At 41.1% G+C, this 17842-nt stretch overlaps 1 protein-coding gene across 3 annotated transcripts in view; it reads right to left on the bottom strand.

Moving 5' to 3' along the window:
• The window catches only part of TTC39B (tetratricopeptide repeat domain 39B), a 138292-nt gene that overhangs the window by 59649 nt on the left and 60801 nt on the right, over positions 1-17842 (bottom strand). For all 3 annotated transcript variants that reach the window (XM_045193659.3, XM_045193660.3, XM_071221591.1), the window contains one exon: positions 2484-2579. In XM_045193659.3, the coding sequence (XP_045049594.2) occupies positions 2484-2579 (96 nt within the window). The remainder of the gene's footprint in view (positions 1-2483; positions 2580-17842) is intronic.

Here is a 17842-nt window from a genome sequence, read left to right on the forward strand (position 1 = left end):
GTCATGAAGGCCTGGAGGATTACTTAAAAAACTAGCTTTGCTTGTGTTTGATCACTTCAGAGCCCATGCTTCACAAAGTGCAAAAGCAATCTCAGCGGACTTGAAAACCCAACCTGCCATGATAGCTGGTGGGCTTAACCAGCCAACTGCAACCTCTTGGTATGTCAGTAAACAAGCCCTTTACGGCCCTAATGAAGAAAGAGTGGATGTCTCGGATGTGGTCAGCTGGTAGTGATTTGTAATCATTTGTTACGTAAAATTTCTTGAACAATATGCTCAAAAATAAATGCTAAAATTCCTTTACAATACAAAAAACAAGTACCTAAATATAAACAAACAAACAAATAAATAATCAAAAGATTTTTTTACTTAAAAGTTTGGGGGAAAAACCTGGGTGCACATAATACACAGCAAAACATGGTACATGAGTTCCGTTCGTTAGTTCAGCTGGTTCTCCAGGGTGGTGGTCCTGTAATTTAGCTGTAATTGCGATGTGGTTGTGGGAGAATGGGAGCGCAGCGTTTACCTACACTGCCATCCTGACCGGACCTTCCTTCATGTAGCTTTAACCTCTTCTTCTCTAACCCCTTTTCAACTCAGAAACACACATAAATCTTACTTATTTCTATTTAATGTTAAGCCAGCAACAAGAGGTAACAGTCCTTCCCTGCTGTTTTCTCTCTGAACACACAACGCCTCTTTTTTCTTCATAGGCAAGAGCTTAACAAAGGAGTTGTCACTCACTTTCCTACTTCCCCACCTCCCATTTCTCTTCAGCCACTACAGCCTGGGTCCTGCCCCAACTTGCTTGAAACCCTCCAAACCAAAGGTCGCTGACATCTATCTAACTGCAAATGCAACGGGTACTTTCCAACCTATATGCATGCAGACCTCTGCAACACCTGGCTCTATTGCCCAAATTCTAGAATTCATCCCCTCCCCCAGATCCCTGGCACACCCTGCAACCACCACGCCGTTCCTCCCTCACACACATCTCAGTAGCACTTGCTGGAATTCTCACTCCCTCGGCCATCCTTTCCGTGACTGTTCCCAAAGGTTCCTATCCCAACTCTCATTTGTTTCCCTCTCTTGGAAATAGCATTTGGGGTTCATGACTTCGAAAACTACATATATGCTGAAGATTTCCAGTCTACCCAGCTCACAGCTCTCTTTATTTACTACTGCTTTCAATAATTTTTTACCTATTTTGTTACAGCTTTCAAACTTCGAATTCCAAATGGTGATGTAGTAGTTACCTAGGAAACTGTCAGGTAAGTTCAAGGATAACTCTGAAAGAGGGACACATAGTTCTGAAGAAAGCTCAGATTTCCATGCACAGGGATGTACAGTATAAAATAGTAATGTGGAAAATAAATGCTTTAAGATCCTTAGAAGTTATTTTCAAGTTCTTCTCCACTCCTCAGTCCTCATATTATTGCACTCCTTTCTTAGGTCAACGAACTGCCAAGTCCGTGAGTATTATGAACATACTCATAAATAGCTAAAATTTCAAATGCACAATCAAAAATGATAGAGATCTGTGTACCTTAAAGCTTAATAAACCTATAAGATACATGAAAAGCACTTTCTCATGGTACTAAAAAATAGCTTTAACAGAGTTGCCTTAATAACTCATAAAGGAATAACCTACATGTTTAAAAAGAAACAACTGGTTAAGTTAATTCCAGAATAGGCAAGACAGGAACAGTACTTAGTTAGCAATTAAGTGTGATATTATAAAAAAATACTAATGGAAAAAAAATTTTTTCATGATTTACTAAGTTTTAAAAAGCAGGTTACTAAATAGTATATTTAATATGATCCAAATTAAGCAAATTAATATCTCTATATATGAAAGGAAAAAATGAATGTATACCTAAAAATAGTTATGATAGTTATGGTGATAGTAATACATATTTTATTCTGTGATTTTTCGATATTTCCTGAATTTTCTGCAACGAAAATTTTTTTAATGAATGTTTAAGCCAACATTATAAGAAGAATGTAAGTAAAAAACTAATAATCATGATACAATATTGACTGAAAACTCTACGGTTATATCCATCTCAAGAAGCACGTGCCAAGGAAAAAGACTGGAGTGAGATACACCAAAATTCTAACAGTCTGTGTTCAAGTGGTCATAATTACAGTTCCTTTCTCCTTTCCTCCATTTTCCCTGATGCTTGGCAATGTGGTTATATTATTTTATTTAAAAATTAATGGTTAAAAGATTTTAAGATAAAAAGACCCAAAAGGAGCTGTGCCCTAAAAGTTGAATTTAGATTTCTTTCTGCTTTCATGTAACAGTGACACTATTCACTGAGTCCCTCGGACTTCCCTGATGTGTAACTGGACAGTCTACCTGCCCGGGCCTCTCCCCTTCCCACCGATCGATGAAACACAGAGCCCTGTCCCAACATCACCGTTACAGTTCACCGAGGGGTTAAACTGGCCCCCCAGGAAGGTCCCTACCACTTTCTGACCTGCTCACGCCGGATGGTCTGCACTGCCCAGGAGCCTGCTTTGCATCGAATGAGGCCAAGTGACGGCTGCTTGCTGCCATATCTGCTCGAAAAGGCCTGTTGATTAAAAAAAAAAAAAGGGCAGAGTGAGGTTTTTGTTTCTTTGTCTTACAGGAAAAGTCCACATAAATTTAAATACACAACACAAGCCCTCAATTATTTGGCACGCCTCACCTCCATTTCTTAGCAATTTGGAAAACCAAGTAACAAAAATCTACTCAGTTTCATGGTGAACATTCCTGAAATACAGCACCAATAAACTTATTTTTCTTTTACTCTAGTACACACAAAAAAAGAAATTAACTGAAATCACCCCCCATGGCTCTCCACTGAAAGATAGCAATGTACCTTGTATATATCCTTCCAGATCATTCCCAAGTAAATCTATACATATGTTTTTACTTTTTATTAAAATGAAATATTATAGTAGAGGAGAAAATAGTTTTCCTTGACCCACTTAGGGTCCCTGGCTGGGTCTGAAAAGTAAAGTGACAAACACAAATTAATAAGAGGAAAGCATATAAGCTTTGTTGAATTTTAACATGTACATGGGAGCCTTCACAAGAGAATGAAGACCCAAAGAAGTAAAGAGACAGCAGGAAACTTTTATACCTTTTAGACAAAGAAACAATAAAATTGGTGACTAACTGGCAAGACAAGGAGTTGGGCAAGGGGTAGTAAAGGGTGAAGGAGTAGCTAAGAAGACAAGGATTACATTAATAAGGTTCGTCTGCAGATTCTGTGGGCTGATATAGTTATGTCTCCGGTAAGAGAATTTATATCCTGCCTTTATGCAGGAAAGGGAGAGCTTTTTCTGCCTTTTACTACTTCTCAATTGCCTTCAGCTCAGAATAATTTTTATGACAAAGGGGCACATTTTGGGATGAAATATTCTGGTTTCCTTCATTATAATCTGAATTTATCCTGAATCTGTTTTCTCAATTAACAGAGTTGCTTTATTGTAGTTATTGTCTGCACACATTCTACTGAATGAAAGTAACATAATTTGTTACCTGATCCTCATTTTGGAGCAGAGAGGTTGCTCCCAGTGTTTTGTGACTACTAATAATACTGTAATAAGCCCCTTTATGCACTTTTGTCTGATTATTTCCTGAGAATAAATTCTTGAATTAAAGGACATGTATTTTGACTGGTTTTTTTTTAAGATTTTATTTATTTATTTATTTTTAGAGAGAGGGAAATGGTGAGAGAGAAGCATGGATATGTGAGAGAAACATTGATTGGTTGCCTCTTACACACCCCAACAAGGGACCTGGCCTGCAACCCAGGCATGTGCCCTGACTGGGAATCAAGCCTCTAACCGGGAAATCTCATTCGGTTTTTTGGGGGTTTTTTTTAATTTATTTATTGATTATGCTATTACAGTTGTCCCATTCCCCCCCTTCACTCGTTTTGTGGGAGGACGCCCAACCCACTGAGCCACATCAGTCAGGGCAAAAGGCGTGTATTTTTTTAAGGTACGTTATTTGTAATAAACTGCTTTGTTTCCATTATATACAGAGTGGGGCAAAAGCAAGATTATAGTTGTTCATATGGAAAAAGACATGCAGGTTTTAATTATTATGACAGCTTTACTAACTCTGTGTTTCTCCCACTCACAAACGTAAAGCTACTTTTGCCCCACCTGGTATACACCACAGTGCTGAAGTGACATAAAGGAGCTGACACCAAACTTGTTCACAGAATCCTGAGCCACTTTATTGACCCAGAGCGACTCGAGAAGGAAGCTTCCACAGAACTTAAGAATAAGCCCACCCTGTGTTGTAACAGACTCCCCAATTTCCTTCTGCTGCCATTCACCTTAGGAGTATACATCCCATAAAGAAGAAAGCGTTACTGACTAGCCCTTTAGGGAAGCTTTGTTTTTTTTAATTCTAAGATATATAATGCCCTCAATTAAGTGGAGTTTGATTATATTCCACCTTTCAAACTTCCCAGTACCCTCTAATATTTTACATTCAACATTCATCTTATCTTGAACAGACCAAGTCTCCTAAATTTTATACATCAGGTTAGAGGGAAATCAAGGTGGTTCTTACAAGAGTGGTTGGGTGTGGGTGGTGGGAGGGACAAAAATCCAACCAGTAAGGGGGGAAGCAGCTTGAAGTCAGGTTATGCTCTGTCACAAGAGCTTTCTGCCCAACAGAGGCAGCACTAAGCACGTGTAAAGGAGGCTGTGGGGCGGTGAGTGCACCTCTGCTCACAAACAGGGAAAGCCGTAAAGACAGATTCAAGAGTCTGTCTTCCCTTTTGGACCATTCTTGCTCATCCGTTCTCTTCCAGATTCACTTACAAGGACTAGAAAAACATGGTCTCTGAAATGTACTGTAAAAATGTTCCCATTTCTCATCTGCCTTTAGCTTTAATTATAAAATTCTCTCTAGTGTTGAAATTCGAGGTTTTTTACTTTAAATCAAAACTAATCACTCTTTCCTTTAACATTGCTGGCTTTTGAGGGCGTATTTAGAAAAACTTCCCTCCATAAAAATTATTTAACATCAATTTACCAGTGTTGTTACTTTTTTAATATTTAATTTGTTGATCCATTTATAATTTGAGTATACAATACAAGATAGGGCTGTGCATTTGTTTCTTAATCTTTGGCCATTTTCCCAAGATAACTTTTTCTTATTGTTGTGCAAGTATCGTTTTCTGCCTTTCCAGGATAATTTTTAAAAGACCACATCTTTTCCTCCAATGATTAGACATACCATATATACAAAATATTAAAATTTTATTAAGTTCTGCTAAAATCAAGTACGTTGGGCCAAGTAAATGCCACAGGTTTCAAAGCTATGATTATAGTGTCTTAACCTGGCACAATAGACCTGAATTTAACAGAACGTAATAATTATTAATAACATTAGATTTTATTCACTTTTTTCTGAGGTATAAAAGTATAGATTAGATGCCATTAGTTCTCCATGCTTTTATACACATGTACACAAAGTCCCAGAAATTCTATAGTATTTTAAAATTTATATTAATATCACAGTAAGTGTATCATGCTGCAAACTGATTTTTTATTCAACTGTATTTTGATATAGACCTAATTCACTCATTTAAACTACTATCTGGTATTTTGTCAAGAACCAATTTTTTTCACTTTATGAAAAATGTTTCAAATACATGAAATGTTTCAAATACATAATGTCTCAAATACATGGAAATAATATATAATACATGCCTGGAACTCACTTCTGCGTACAGTGTGAGCTGCACATTTACTTGTTTCCCACACGGACAGGCAATCGTCCATATATCACCGAGGAACTCAGACTTCCTCGACTCCTTAGCTTGGGAATCAGACAAAAGGAAACCCGATGTCCTCTCAATGGCCTCTTGGAGCACTGTCTCACAGGCCCACCCAAGGATATGCCTTTGTTCGATTTGCTACATACTACTGACAGAGGCCTATACGCTGTAAAATTATAGGTTAACTTGTAGATTTTTTTTGTCTCATAAGTATGCAAATAATTTCTCTGGTAAGGTTATGGTTTTATTGCCTTGTATGAGATTAACCACTTTTGTATATAACAAATCTTATTCCAACATTCTTCCTATAGTTCCCCAAATATTCTTGGAACCAGTTTTACCATCTTGCTGACTTCCTCAATAAATAAATCTTTGACATTTATTCATTCTGTAATTTTTTTTTAATTTATTGATTTGAGAGAGAGAAAAAAAACATCGATTTGTTGTTCCACTTATTTATGCACTCACTGGTTGATTCTTGTATGTGCCCTGACCAGGGCTTGAACTCACAACCCTGGTGCACCGGGACAATGCTCTAACCACATGAACTAGCCGTCCAGGGCCCATGCTGTCATTTTTGTATGCCGACATACCGAACAACACTGCAGTCACTACAATGAGGGCAAGTTCCACCCATGCGTGGGTCTGTTCCCGGGCCCCCTCTTGTTCTGCCCACATGCTCGCCTCTCTCGGATTTTGCCTCTCTCGCTTCTCTCGCCTCCTTCACGTGATTTTCATCATCATGGCTTTCTTTAAGTGCCAACGAACAACTCTTCCACTTTATAAAATGTTCTTTTGGGGGAGGAGGGGACTGCTATTATTTTACTTTCATTCTTAGTTACGAATCTTAGATTAAGTTGTTATAAAATTACAAGTCCTGCCATGGTTTTTACTGGGATTTCATTACATTTTTAGCAAACTTTGCAGAGAACTGCTATCTTAACAATATTATATTTTTATATCTATACACATTTATTCAGGTCTGCTCTTGTTTCCTTCAGTAAAAGTTCTTAATATATAGATCACTGCACTGGGTACATGTAAATCCTTGCAAAAAAAAGCAGACTAAACGTTCCTTACATTGCTTCAGTTTTAGAATCTGTAGTGCCAAAATGCACTTATTAAAAATGTAAATAAAACTTGTCTCTTCCACTCCTGAGCACAACCAAGTTGCTATACTGAGATGTGAGAAGGAATGTATTTTTAGCTAATGAAAATACTGTTTGGGTGACAGATGTTAAAGAAAACAACATGTCATATTTCAATTACAGGTATTAGTGAGCTGGAAAACATGTCTCTATTTTCCCCTGTTTTTCCTGCTCTATTTTTTTAAGTTTCTAAAAAGCTTTATTGAGACACAATTCACAGACCACACAATTTGCCCATTTAAATTATACAATGAATGCTTTTTAGTATGTTCATATTCATAGCACTGTACAACTAGCACCACAATCTAATTTTTTAAATATTTTGTCACCCAAAGGAAACCGTGTATTCATCCACTAGCAGTCACTCCCCACAGTCCTAGGCAACCACGCACCAACTTTTTGTATCTATAGATTTGCCTATAACTGGCTTTTTCACTTAGTAAAATGTTTCCAAGATTCACTCATGTTGTTACATGTACCAGTTCTTCATGTATTTTATTGCCAAATAACATTCTATTAGATGGCTATAACACATTTTGTCTATCTTTTCATTAGATGATGGGTATGTAAGTTAGTTCCACTTTTTGGCTATTACGAATAATGCTGCCATTAACATTCATGTACGAGTGCTGGTATGGACTGGTACACTTTTCTTGGGCATACACCCAGGAGTGGGAGTGCTGAGTCAAATGGTAACTCCACATCTGACATTTTGAAACACTGCCAGACCATTTTCCAAAGTGGCTGTGTGATTCTACAGTCCTACCAGGAATGGATGAGATTTCCAACTTCTCCACGGCCTGTTATGGTCCATCTTGTGATGCAATGGTGTCTCCCTGTGGTTTTGTCTCACATCTGCCGATTGACTAATGACACTGAACTTCTGTTTAGGTACTTATTGGCCATTTGGATATCTTTGAAGAAATGTCCATTTAGATTCTTTGGCCATCTGTTTATTGTATTGTTCTTCTTTTTATTTTTGAGTTTTATACTGCTCTAATTTTTAATCACAACATGAAACTATTTTTAAATGAAAAGTTCTTCAACAAATGGTGTTGGGAGATCTGGACAGCTACATGCAAAAAAATGAAACCTGACCACCAACTTACACCATACACAAAAGTAAATTCAAGGTGGATAAAAGACTTAAGTGTAAGTCACAACACCATAAAAGTCCTAGAGGAGAACATAGGCAGGAAAATCTCAGATATTCCACATAGCAATATTTTCAATGATATGTCCCCTAGAGCAAGGGACATAAAGGAAAGAATAAACAAATGGGACTTCATCAAAATAAAAAGCTTCTGCATGGCTAAAGAAAACATCAGCAAAATGAAAAGGGAACCAACCATATGGGAAAATATATTTGCAAATGATACCGCAGACAAGGGTATGATCTCCAAAATATAGAGAATTTACACAATTCCACTCCAAGAAGACAAACAATCCAATTAAAAAATGGGCAAAGTACCTAAACAGACACTTCTCCAATGAGGACATACAGAGGACCCAGAGACATATGAAAGCATGCTGAGCATAACTAGCCATCATACAGATGCAAATTAAAATCATGAGATACCACTTCACACTGGTCAGAATGGCTATCATAACCAAATTAACAAACAACACGTGTTGGAGAGGATGTGGAGAAAAGGGAACCTTAGTACACTGTTGGTGGGAATGCAGATTGGTACAGCCACTGTAGAAAACAGTATGGAATTTCCTCAGAAAACTAAAAATGGAACTGCCTTCTGACCCAGCAATTCCACTGCTGGGATTATACCCTAAGAATCCTGAAACACCAATCCAAAAGAACCTATGCACCCCAATGTTCATAGCAGCACAGTTTACAATAGCCAAGTGATGGAAGCAACCTAAGTGCCCATCAGTAAATGAGTGGATCAAAAAACTATTGTAGCCCTGGCTGGGGTGGCTCAGTGCACTAAACATGGGCTGCAGAACCAAAGGGTCACCAGTTCAATTCCCGTTGTGAATTATTTAAAAGTAAACATAATGTGTTAACCCTGAGCTGTATTAATAGATGTATATAATATCTAGATACAAGAGTTTGATAGTCGGTCCTACGTTTCTTTTAATTGGCTCTTTTTTTGAATACATAACTCATCTCCCCATCAAAGTACAAACTCCTTGAAGGCAGCATTGTATCACAGCTCCTAGCAAAGCTGCTGTGGTATCAGCAAGCTATCTGCCAAGTCTCCTCCTCGGCAGGTCTGCCTGCAAGTGGAAGCCTTTGATAAGACCATGCTGACTGTCTGGATAAATGGACCGAAGAGCGATTGGGGATAGCAATGATTTACTTTTTACAGGAAGGAACTAGCCCTCACTCTCACCTGGTCAGACCAGCCGCCTGGACTATCTGATGTTCTCGGCACACTGACCTAAGACAACCAGCGACTGTAAATGAAACTAGAAGCCAACAACCAGGAAAAATAAAAAAGACTCAAAGCTAGTTCAATAGAAGGAAGAGTTCGAGGAAGTGGAGGAGTTTAACTTGAAAGAAGGAGAGAATTGGAGGAAAGCATAGAAAAGAACATGAAAGTTATTTCCAGACATTTCCCTCTCTAATTCATCCTTCTAAACTACCTTCTCTAGAGCTGCTACTCCCAAATGACTCTGAAGAAACATAATAATGTGTAAAGAGTGAGAATAATAAAACAAATGTGGGAAAATGTTAACAATGGGTTAAGTTCTCCGTATTATTCATGTACTTTTTCACAAGTTTGGAATTACTGCAAAGTAAGAAAACATTTTTAAAAGATAGCTTAGATGACCCTGTAGCAAAGGGCAGAGACAAGAATCAAATGAGTGGTCACTGGACCTCACGCGCTGGACTAGCCAATGCCTGGGGAGAATGCTAACCCTCAGGGTCCTGGACACACCAAGTCCGGTCATCACAGGTACTTGCGTAGCAAAGGCAGTGGAACCAAACACAATGAGCTCGCTGCTTGGGTTGTTCTATTCAAGAACAAGACATGGTTGTCATTAGGTAGTTTTATTTACCTGCAGCAAGTAAAGGGGGTCACATCCAGAGCTCTATTTGAAGGGAGGCTTAGCCATTGCTTATATTTACTATTTGGTTAATTACATGTTGATTTCTTCTTTGTAGTTGGCTAAACCTATCCAGCTGGGTTTTGGTCAAGTTCAACCAATTATAGCTACATCTGCAAAATACTGTGCTACACTTTAACATCTAGTAAGAATACCACTGAGTAAAAACTGCTAGGACCTTGAGAACCTTGTCCTACGTAACAGCAGCAAGGACAGAGGTCAATGCAAAAACAACTAGATGCAGCGATCAACCAGAGAGCAATACCCAGAGTGGTGCTCCATCACACACATGTTCCTCCTGCACCCAGATGCCACCTGGGAACACGGAGAGGGCGGGGAAACCTTTGAGAAGGGAGATGCAGGCCCGATGCAGAGTTCAAAGATTTACTCGATGGGGCACTTGCTTCTCCCACTCTCCCAAGAAAACCTGAGTCACTCCAAAAGAGACTGTTTGAAATTTGAACAGATGATATCATCTTTAATTGACAATGTTTTTTTTCCATCCTCACTGGGAATAAGAGTTCCAGAGCCATTGAGAACAACTGAAAAGAATGAAAGTTCATCTTCATGTACAATATAGTGTGTTTCAGACCCTACTCACTAAGAAAAGGGAGGGTAGAAATTATAGTCTCTTCAGAAAAAAGAAACTATCCCAACAGATACTGTTTCTCTTGCTCACGGACACAGCAAATCACTGACACAGTGGAAACTAAAACCAGAGCCTGTGTCCCTTCAAATTCTTTCCGTAGGCAAAGCAAGTTGTACTCTTCACATTATTCAAAACAAACAACAATGGAATGCTGGGTTGGCAAGAGTTATGTACAGCTCCTGTTTCACTTTGCTGCTTTTCTTTGCTGATTTTTTTTATTTAAAAAAAAAAAGAATCCTTCCCTATTAGAGGACTCTCTTGTTTCTAACAGAAATCTTCTAATTTATTAACTTTTTTCACCCCCTATAGTAGTGTGACTTAGGAGAAAGCATGCTGGCTCACAGGGCAGAAAGCGGGGTTTCTATCCCAAGTGAGCTCATCACTGGCAAGCAGCGTAACTTTGAACCATTCACTCACTTCTCTGGGCCTACATGTCCTCATCTGTAAAAACACAGAAAGGGCACAGATCACAGGAACAAATATAATGGTGACTGTCACGGGCTGGGGGAGACAGGGAAGGGGAGTTACTCTCCACTCCTTCTGCTTAATGAGTAGAGTTTCAGGTTTGCAAGGTGAAGAGTTATGGAGACGGATGGTGGTGATGGCTGCACAACAGTAGGAATGTATTTAATACCTCTGAATGGTACATTTAAAAATGGTTAAGATGATTAAGTTTATGTTACATGTTTTTTACCACAATAAAAGAAATTGAGAGAAAAAAGCATACACACACACACACACACACCAGACAGAAGACGGATAGCTGGTAGATGAGCCCATACCCTCACCTGTCTCTTCTCAGCGAGCTGAGGCGCCCAACGCTCGGCAGACTGTGCCCAGCTGCAGGCAGGAGGGGGTACCTCTCTGCAGATGGGGTGAGGAGTTCAGAGGCTCAACTGATCGAGCACCAGCCCAGAGGTGGCAGGAACACTGGTAGACACCTCAAGTGGCGGGGCACCCCCTCCCCCAGTGGGAGCAGTGATTGGGCCCAGCTGCAGCAGAGCTTTAGCCCAGAGGTGGTTGAGCAACTGCAGTAGCTGGAGGCCCCAAGGGCAGGGAAGCTGGGCAGCCTCAAATTGTAGCAGAGTCAGGGGAGTCTCCCCCACCAGCAAGGATGGCAGAAGGGGTAGGTTCTCACACTGAGCCGATGAAAGCTGGAAATATGAATGAAGAGGGCCCAAGTGCACAAGGAAAGATGGAAAGATGGAAAGATGAACGGATGGGGCCCCAGTGCACTAAGGGCTAGAGGGATGAATGGACAGGGTACAAGATTCCAAAAGCTAGAAAGGTAAATAGATAAGGGGGAAAGCCATTGCCCCCAGTTTTCCAGTATCAGGGGAAGGTACCAAGCGAAGGCAGGCACATGCACTGGAAGTCAGAATGGTGGAAGGGGGAGGTGCTGGACCAAAGAGGCCTGTCAGTCTAGACTGGGGAAAGAAGCAATTGGTTGAGAGATGGACCCACCCAAAGCACTGGAAAGTTTAGGAAGTTAATTGGTCTTTCTGAAAAAGCACCTGGGCCCTGGCTGGTGTGGCTTGGCTGCTTGGACATCATCCTGCAAACCAAAAGGTCGTGGGTTCAATTCCCAGTCAGGGTACACGACTGGGTTGCACATTTAGGTCCCCAGTCAGGGCACATGCAGGAGGCAACGGATTGGTGTTTCTCTCACACATTGATGTTTTTCTCCCTTTCTTTTTTCCCCCTCCCTTACCCTTTCTCTAGCATCAATTAAAAAAAAAAAAAAGGACCTGGCCCATCCCACACACAAAATGGATTAGCCCCAGGGGAACAAAGAAATCCACTCTCTCTTGCTGGCCACCAGCTGTTTGGGATCTGCACAGGGACAGAGCGCTGGCCTGTCCTCTCCAGGAACCACATGATCTTAGCAGTCACATGGCCCATGGTCTCCAGAAGGGAGTCTCTCTCTCTCTTTCTTATTCTCTCTCTCACTAACCTGGTGAAGCATTTGCTGGTGTGCGTGCACGCTCTCCTGGTCGAGAGCACGTGACCTTGCAGCCCTAGCAGCCACATGGCTGTGGCCTCCAGGAGGGAGCCTGAAGCCAGGCAACAGCTAGGAACAAGCTAAGGTACCTGCATGACCACTTGGCAGCTGCCTCGGTCTCCAAAGGACAGTACTTTTAAATGGACCCGGAACTCTGGGCACTGTATTTTGTTCTGGTCTTCCTGAGGATGGCTGAGTTTTGTCTGGGTTTTGTGAAGAAGATGAGCTTTGAGACAAGGAGTCCCCCATTTCCCAAGATAGTACAGCATCCAAACAAAACCCTTCTCCTTTTGCACAGCGCCCACCTCACAAGTATGGCTTTTGTGGCAACGGGCAGCCAAACCCTCTCTTTTTCAAAATTCAGTAACAGTAATAGTACCTGCCCTGTCTACCTCACAGGGATGTTATGAGGAGGAAATGTGTTCTGTTTTATAAAACCACTTTTTAGACTGAAGAATCACATAAATGTCATGCTGATGTTGTTGAGCAGTTAAGCAACTGAGCCCAAGAACTCCCCATCAGACAGACCATCACATTCCTGCTGCTCAGCAGGTCAGTGTGTCCTGCGTCACAGGACAGAGGCCACTGAAGCAGCCCTCTGCCATTTCCATTATGACCCTCACAGGGGGGATGCAGAGCAGATGCCGGTTTTCAGTGTGACACTGAGTGGGGGCAGCTGTTCATCATTTCTTTGAAAACATCACAACATAAAACAAAGAGAACCAAGAAATGAAATTTCTTAATATCAATGCTGCAAAAAAAACCCCTTTCATTTGGCGCTCACAAGAAAGGCTGCTCAGGTCATTTCTTCAGGCTGGATGGCGTGTGTCCCTGGGTTCCTTGGTCAGAATTCACAGCTCATTACAGAATAGCTGTTGGATTACTTTTTAGTGGTGAATCGATTATGAGCCTTTTAAGAAGAAGTACTCTCTGGCTTAGCTGAGAGGCACGCAATAATTTTTTGATAAATCAATGACATTTTCATTGACTCTATATTAGCACCCTTGTTCCAAACACGGTCATAGTACTTGGCATTTTAAGTCGCACATGTAGATCATGGAACGTACACATGAGCACATTATCACAGAGTCCTCTGTTCACAATAAGCAGCTTTCAGCAAATACAAGGGCTTTCCTTACTATAAGGTCAGACAAATGAGACGGAGAATCATATAAATACTCCAGTGACTAAGTGCCAATTTTTAATTCCTTTAGGTCATCAATGTGTGGCAGTTTTCAGAGTTCGTGTGCTGTATTTATTCAGCCTATGAAAACAAAGAGACACACAAAATGGTTTTGCTATATAAGGAAGATATTTCTTAGGAAACAAAACACTTAAGCTAATATTAAGGAGGGGTGATGGCATATAAATGTTACATGGGGCCTGGTTTGCTGGATCCTGGAAAGGCTCAAAATGTGATTCACCCACTAAGAAGATTGACTATAGCCCCAAACCACAAGGGAAATTCAAGTCTTGGTCCTATACTTCCCTTCTTTCTAAAACAGTCGCCTGTAATGACCTGAAATAAGATATTCCGTAACACACTAATCTAAAACAATCACCAAAGAAGTCCATTCATACCACTTGAATGGTCACTAAAGAGTTTTCACAGCTGCAGACTGGTAAAATGTCAAATAAAAAAAGTAACCCAAGCATGCAATTCAGACCAAACTCATGTTCATGTAGTCTCCCACATATGCAGCCCTGCACTTATGACACACGCACAAATATGGCAGTAGACAGTGCAAAGCAGGTTCTGGCCAAGATGGAGGCGTAGGTAGAGACCCTTCGCTTCCTCGCACAACCAAAAGGAGGATAACAACCAATCTAAAGTCAATAAGCAACCAAAAGCGCCAGAAAATCAAACTGCATGGAACGCCGACAACCAAAGAATTAAAGAAAAAAATCAGCCAGAACAATCAGACTGGCTGAGTCAGAAAAACCAGGGAGAAGCAGCTGAGGGCTGGCTGCCGTGCTGCTGGTGGGCTGCACAGGAGGGGCTGACCTAAGGGAAAAACAGAGACGTGGAGCTGAGTGTGGGCTACGGCTGGGATTAGAGAAACTCCCACCGCGGCAACCCCAGCCTAGCCCACACTCAGCTCCACTGCGAGTTTCTCCCAGTCTCACAGGGGAGTTGAAAAGTGTGCTAGAGATGAGCAGGCCAGCAGCACTGTTCCCTCTCTGGCCCCTGCCCCACAGGCAGTCCTGCAGCACAGCAAGGAGGGTCACCCGGCCCAGGTGAATACCTAAGGCCCCGCCCCCTTACAACATACCATCTGTGCCAACACAAAGAAATAGGGCCCAAATGAAACAACAGAGCAAAACCTCAGAACTAAGCAATGAGGAGATAGCCAACCTATCTGATGGAGAATTTAAAGCCCTGGTAATCAAAATGCTCACAGAACTGATTGATCTTGGTCGAAAAATGAAAGAACAAATGAAAGATACCCAAAATGAAATAAAGCAAAATATTCAGGGAACCAACAGTGACAGAAAGGAAACCAGCACTCAAAGCAATGATTTGGAACAAAAGGAAGAAATAAACATCCAACTGGATCAGAACAAAGAAACAAGAATCCAAAAAAATGAAGAAAGGCTGAGGATTCTCTGGGACAACATGAAACATTCCAATACCCAAATTATAGGGGTGCCAGAAGGAGAAGAGGAAGAGCAAGAAATTGAAAACTTATTTCAACAAATAATGAAGGAAAACTTCCCCAATCTGGCAAAGGAAATAGACTTCCAGGAAGTCCAGGAAGCCCAGAGAGTTCCAAAGAGGTTGGACCCAAAGAGGAATACACCAAGGCACATCATCATTAAGTTATCCAAGATTAAAGATAAGGAGAGATTCCTAAAAGCAGCAAGAGAAAAGGAAACAGTTACCTACAGAGGAGTGCCCATTAGATTATCAGGTGATTTCTCAAAAGAAACCTTGCAGGCAAGAAGGGGCTGGCAAGAAGTATTTGAAGTCATGAAAGGCAAGGACCTACATCCAAGATTACTCTATCCAGCAAAGCTATCATTTAGAATGGAAGGGCAGATAAAGTGCTTCCCAGATAAGGTCAAGTACAATGAGTTCATCATCATCAAGCCATTATTATATGAAACATTAAAGGGACTTATCTAAGAAAAAGAAGTTCAAAAATATGAACAGTAAAATGACAACAAACTCACAACTATCAACAAATGAACCCAAAAGAAAAGAAAAACAACGAAAATAAAAACTAAACAAACCACCAGAACAGGAACAGAATCAGAGAAATGGACATCACATGGAGGAAGTTCGGTGGGGAGGGGGAAGGGAGGAATGGGGGAAAAGGTACAGGGAAGAAGAAGCATAATTAGTAGGCATAAAATTGATGGGGGGACAGAAAAAATGGTATAGGAAACAAAGGACTCAAAGAACTTGTATGTACACCCATGGACATGAGCTAAGGAGGGGGGAATGCTGGAGGGTTGTGGGGGCAGGGGACAGGGGGGATTTAAAGGGGAAAAAATTAGGAAAACTGTAATAGCATAATCATAATTTAAAAAGGTAATTTAAAAGAAAAGTGGAAAGCAAGTGCAAAATGTTAGGAAGACCTCTGGGCATGAGGTCCAAAAAACCTAAGCGTTTTTCATGACACATGTATCCTGGAGCTCCCTGTACATTTCTTTTAAAAGGGGAGTGGAGGGGAGGGGGCTGCCTACACCCGTCGCCCCCAGTCCACCTGTGGCTAACGAACACAATACCACAGCTGGAGCACAGATCTGCTGACCTTTAGCACGATGGGGTCCGTCAGCACACTGAATGACCTTGGGCAACTGATTTAACCTTTGTGCACCTCAACTTCCTCATCTGTAACGGGAGTGACAAGACTATCAACACAGTTATTGAAGATACAAAGACAGACTTACCATAGGTACTGGGCCTGGCACAGAAGACATTTTTAGAAGATTTTAATTCGCCTCTTCTCTACTAAGATATGAAAATGATGACAAGGCAAAAAGGTGCTAAACCTCCCCCCTGCTTTGTTCAGGAAACCACACAGAGCTTCAAAATGTCCTATCTCATGAGGGGCCCCAGAGCCTTCTGCCAATCAAATGAGAGATGTGACGCAAAAATGGGACATTAAAAACTGCACAAGTTGTAAGTGGGTCATTTCCTATACAAATTTGGTTGTAAGTCACTTGGTTGGAAATCAAAACATTTTCTATAAAAACATAACTAAAAAGTATATATGCATATGTGTGGTATGTATATACACACATAGGTGCACGTTAAATTCTCAACCTAAGCCATGAAAGCCTACTTAAGCCCTAAATTATTAATAATTTTGGTCATGATCTTAGAGCCAGGTGCAAGGTGTCATATTACAGGGTTGAGGCACACTTCTCCTTTCAACCCCCATGGAGTCCTCTCTAAATACAAATCCATGTAACCTTCGTGATAAAAACACTCCTGTGGGCTCTCACTTCCCTTGACAAGGTACCCTTGGCGTCTGTCTTCCTCTGACCAATCTGATCGTCATTGGACTGCAGGCCTCCCGAGCTTCCTGGCATACACTGAAGAGATGGTGGTGAAGTGAATCAGAGTATGTTACCCCTGAGTATGCCATTTTGACAGACTGTTTTGAGCTGAAGGTAATAGGCTAGACTCTACCCTTTCTATCTAAAAGCAGGACATGGCCCTGGCTGGCGTAGCTTAGTTGGTTGAGCATCAGACTGTGAGCCAAAAGGTCACCAGTTAAATTCCCAGTCAGGGCACATGCCTGGGTTGCGGGTTCAGTCCCCATCAGGGCACATGCAAGAGGCAAACAATTGATGTTTCTCTCACACATCGATGTTTCTCTCCCTCTTTCTCCCTCCCCTCCCCTATCTGGAAACTGAAAAATATTTTAAAAGTAGGGCATAAATTTGTCTTGGTAAAGGTGTCCCCCTCTCCCACACCAAAAAGAAAATGACCCCAACTTTTATCACCTGAAAAGGATGCTTATTTGCATTACAAACCTTACTAACCGATCCTTATTTAGCATGCATTTCCTTGGCACCTTCCCTTCCCACGACTGAGCCCTATCTAGAAGCCCTTTTCTCTTGTGTAGCCTCTTCTCCAGGCTTCATCATCCTTTGTTAAAATGGTGTATAAACCCCAAATCCTAATTGTCTCCTTCAGGCACATTTCTTTGTGAACTCTGCG

This window comes from Desmodus rotundus, chromosome 1 (genome assembly GCF_022682495.2).
Source record: "Desmodus rotundus isolate HL8 chromosome 1, HLdesRot8A.1, whole genome shotgun sequence".
Classification (NCBI taxonomy): Eukaryota; Metazoa; Chordata; class Mammalia; order Chiroptera; family Phyllostomidae; genus Desmodus; species Desmodus rotundus.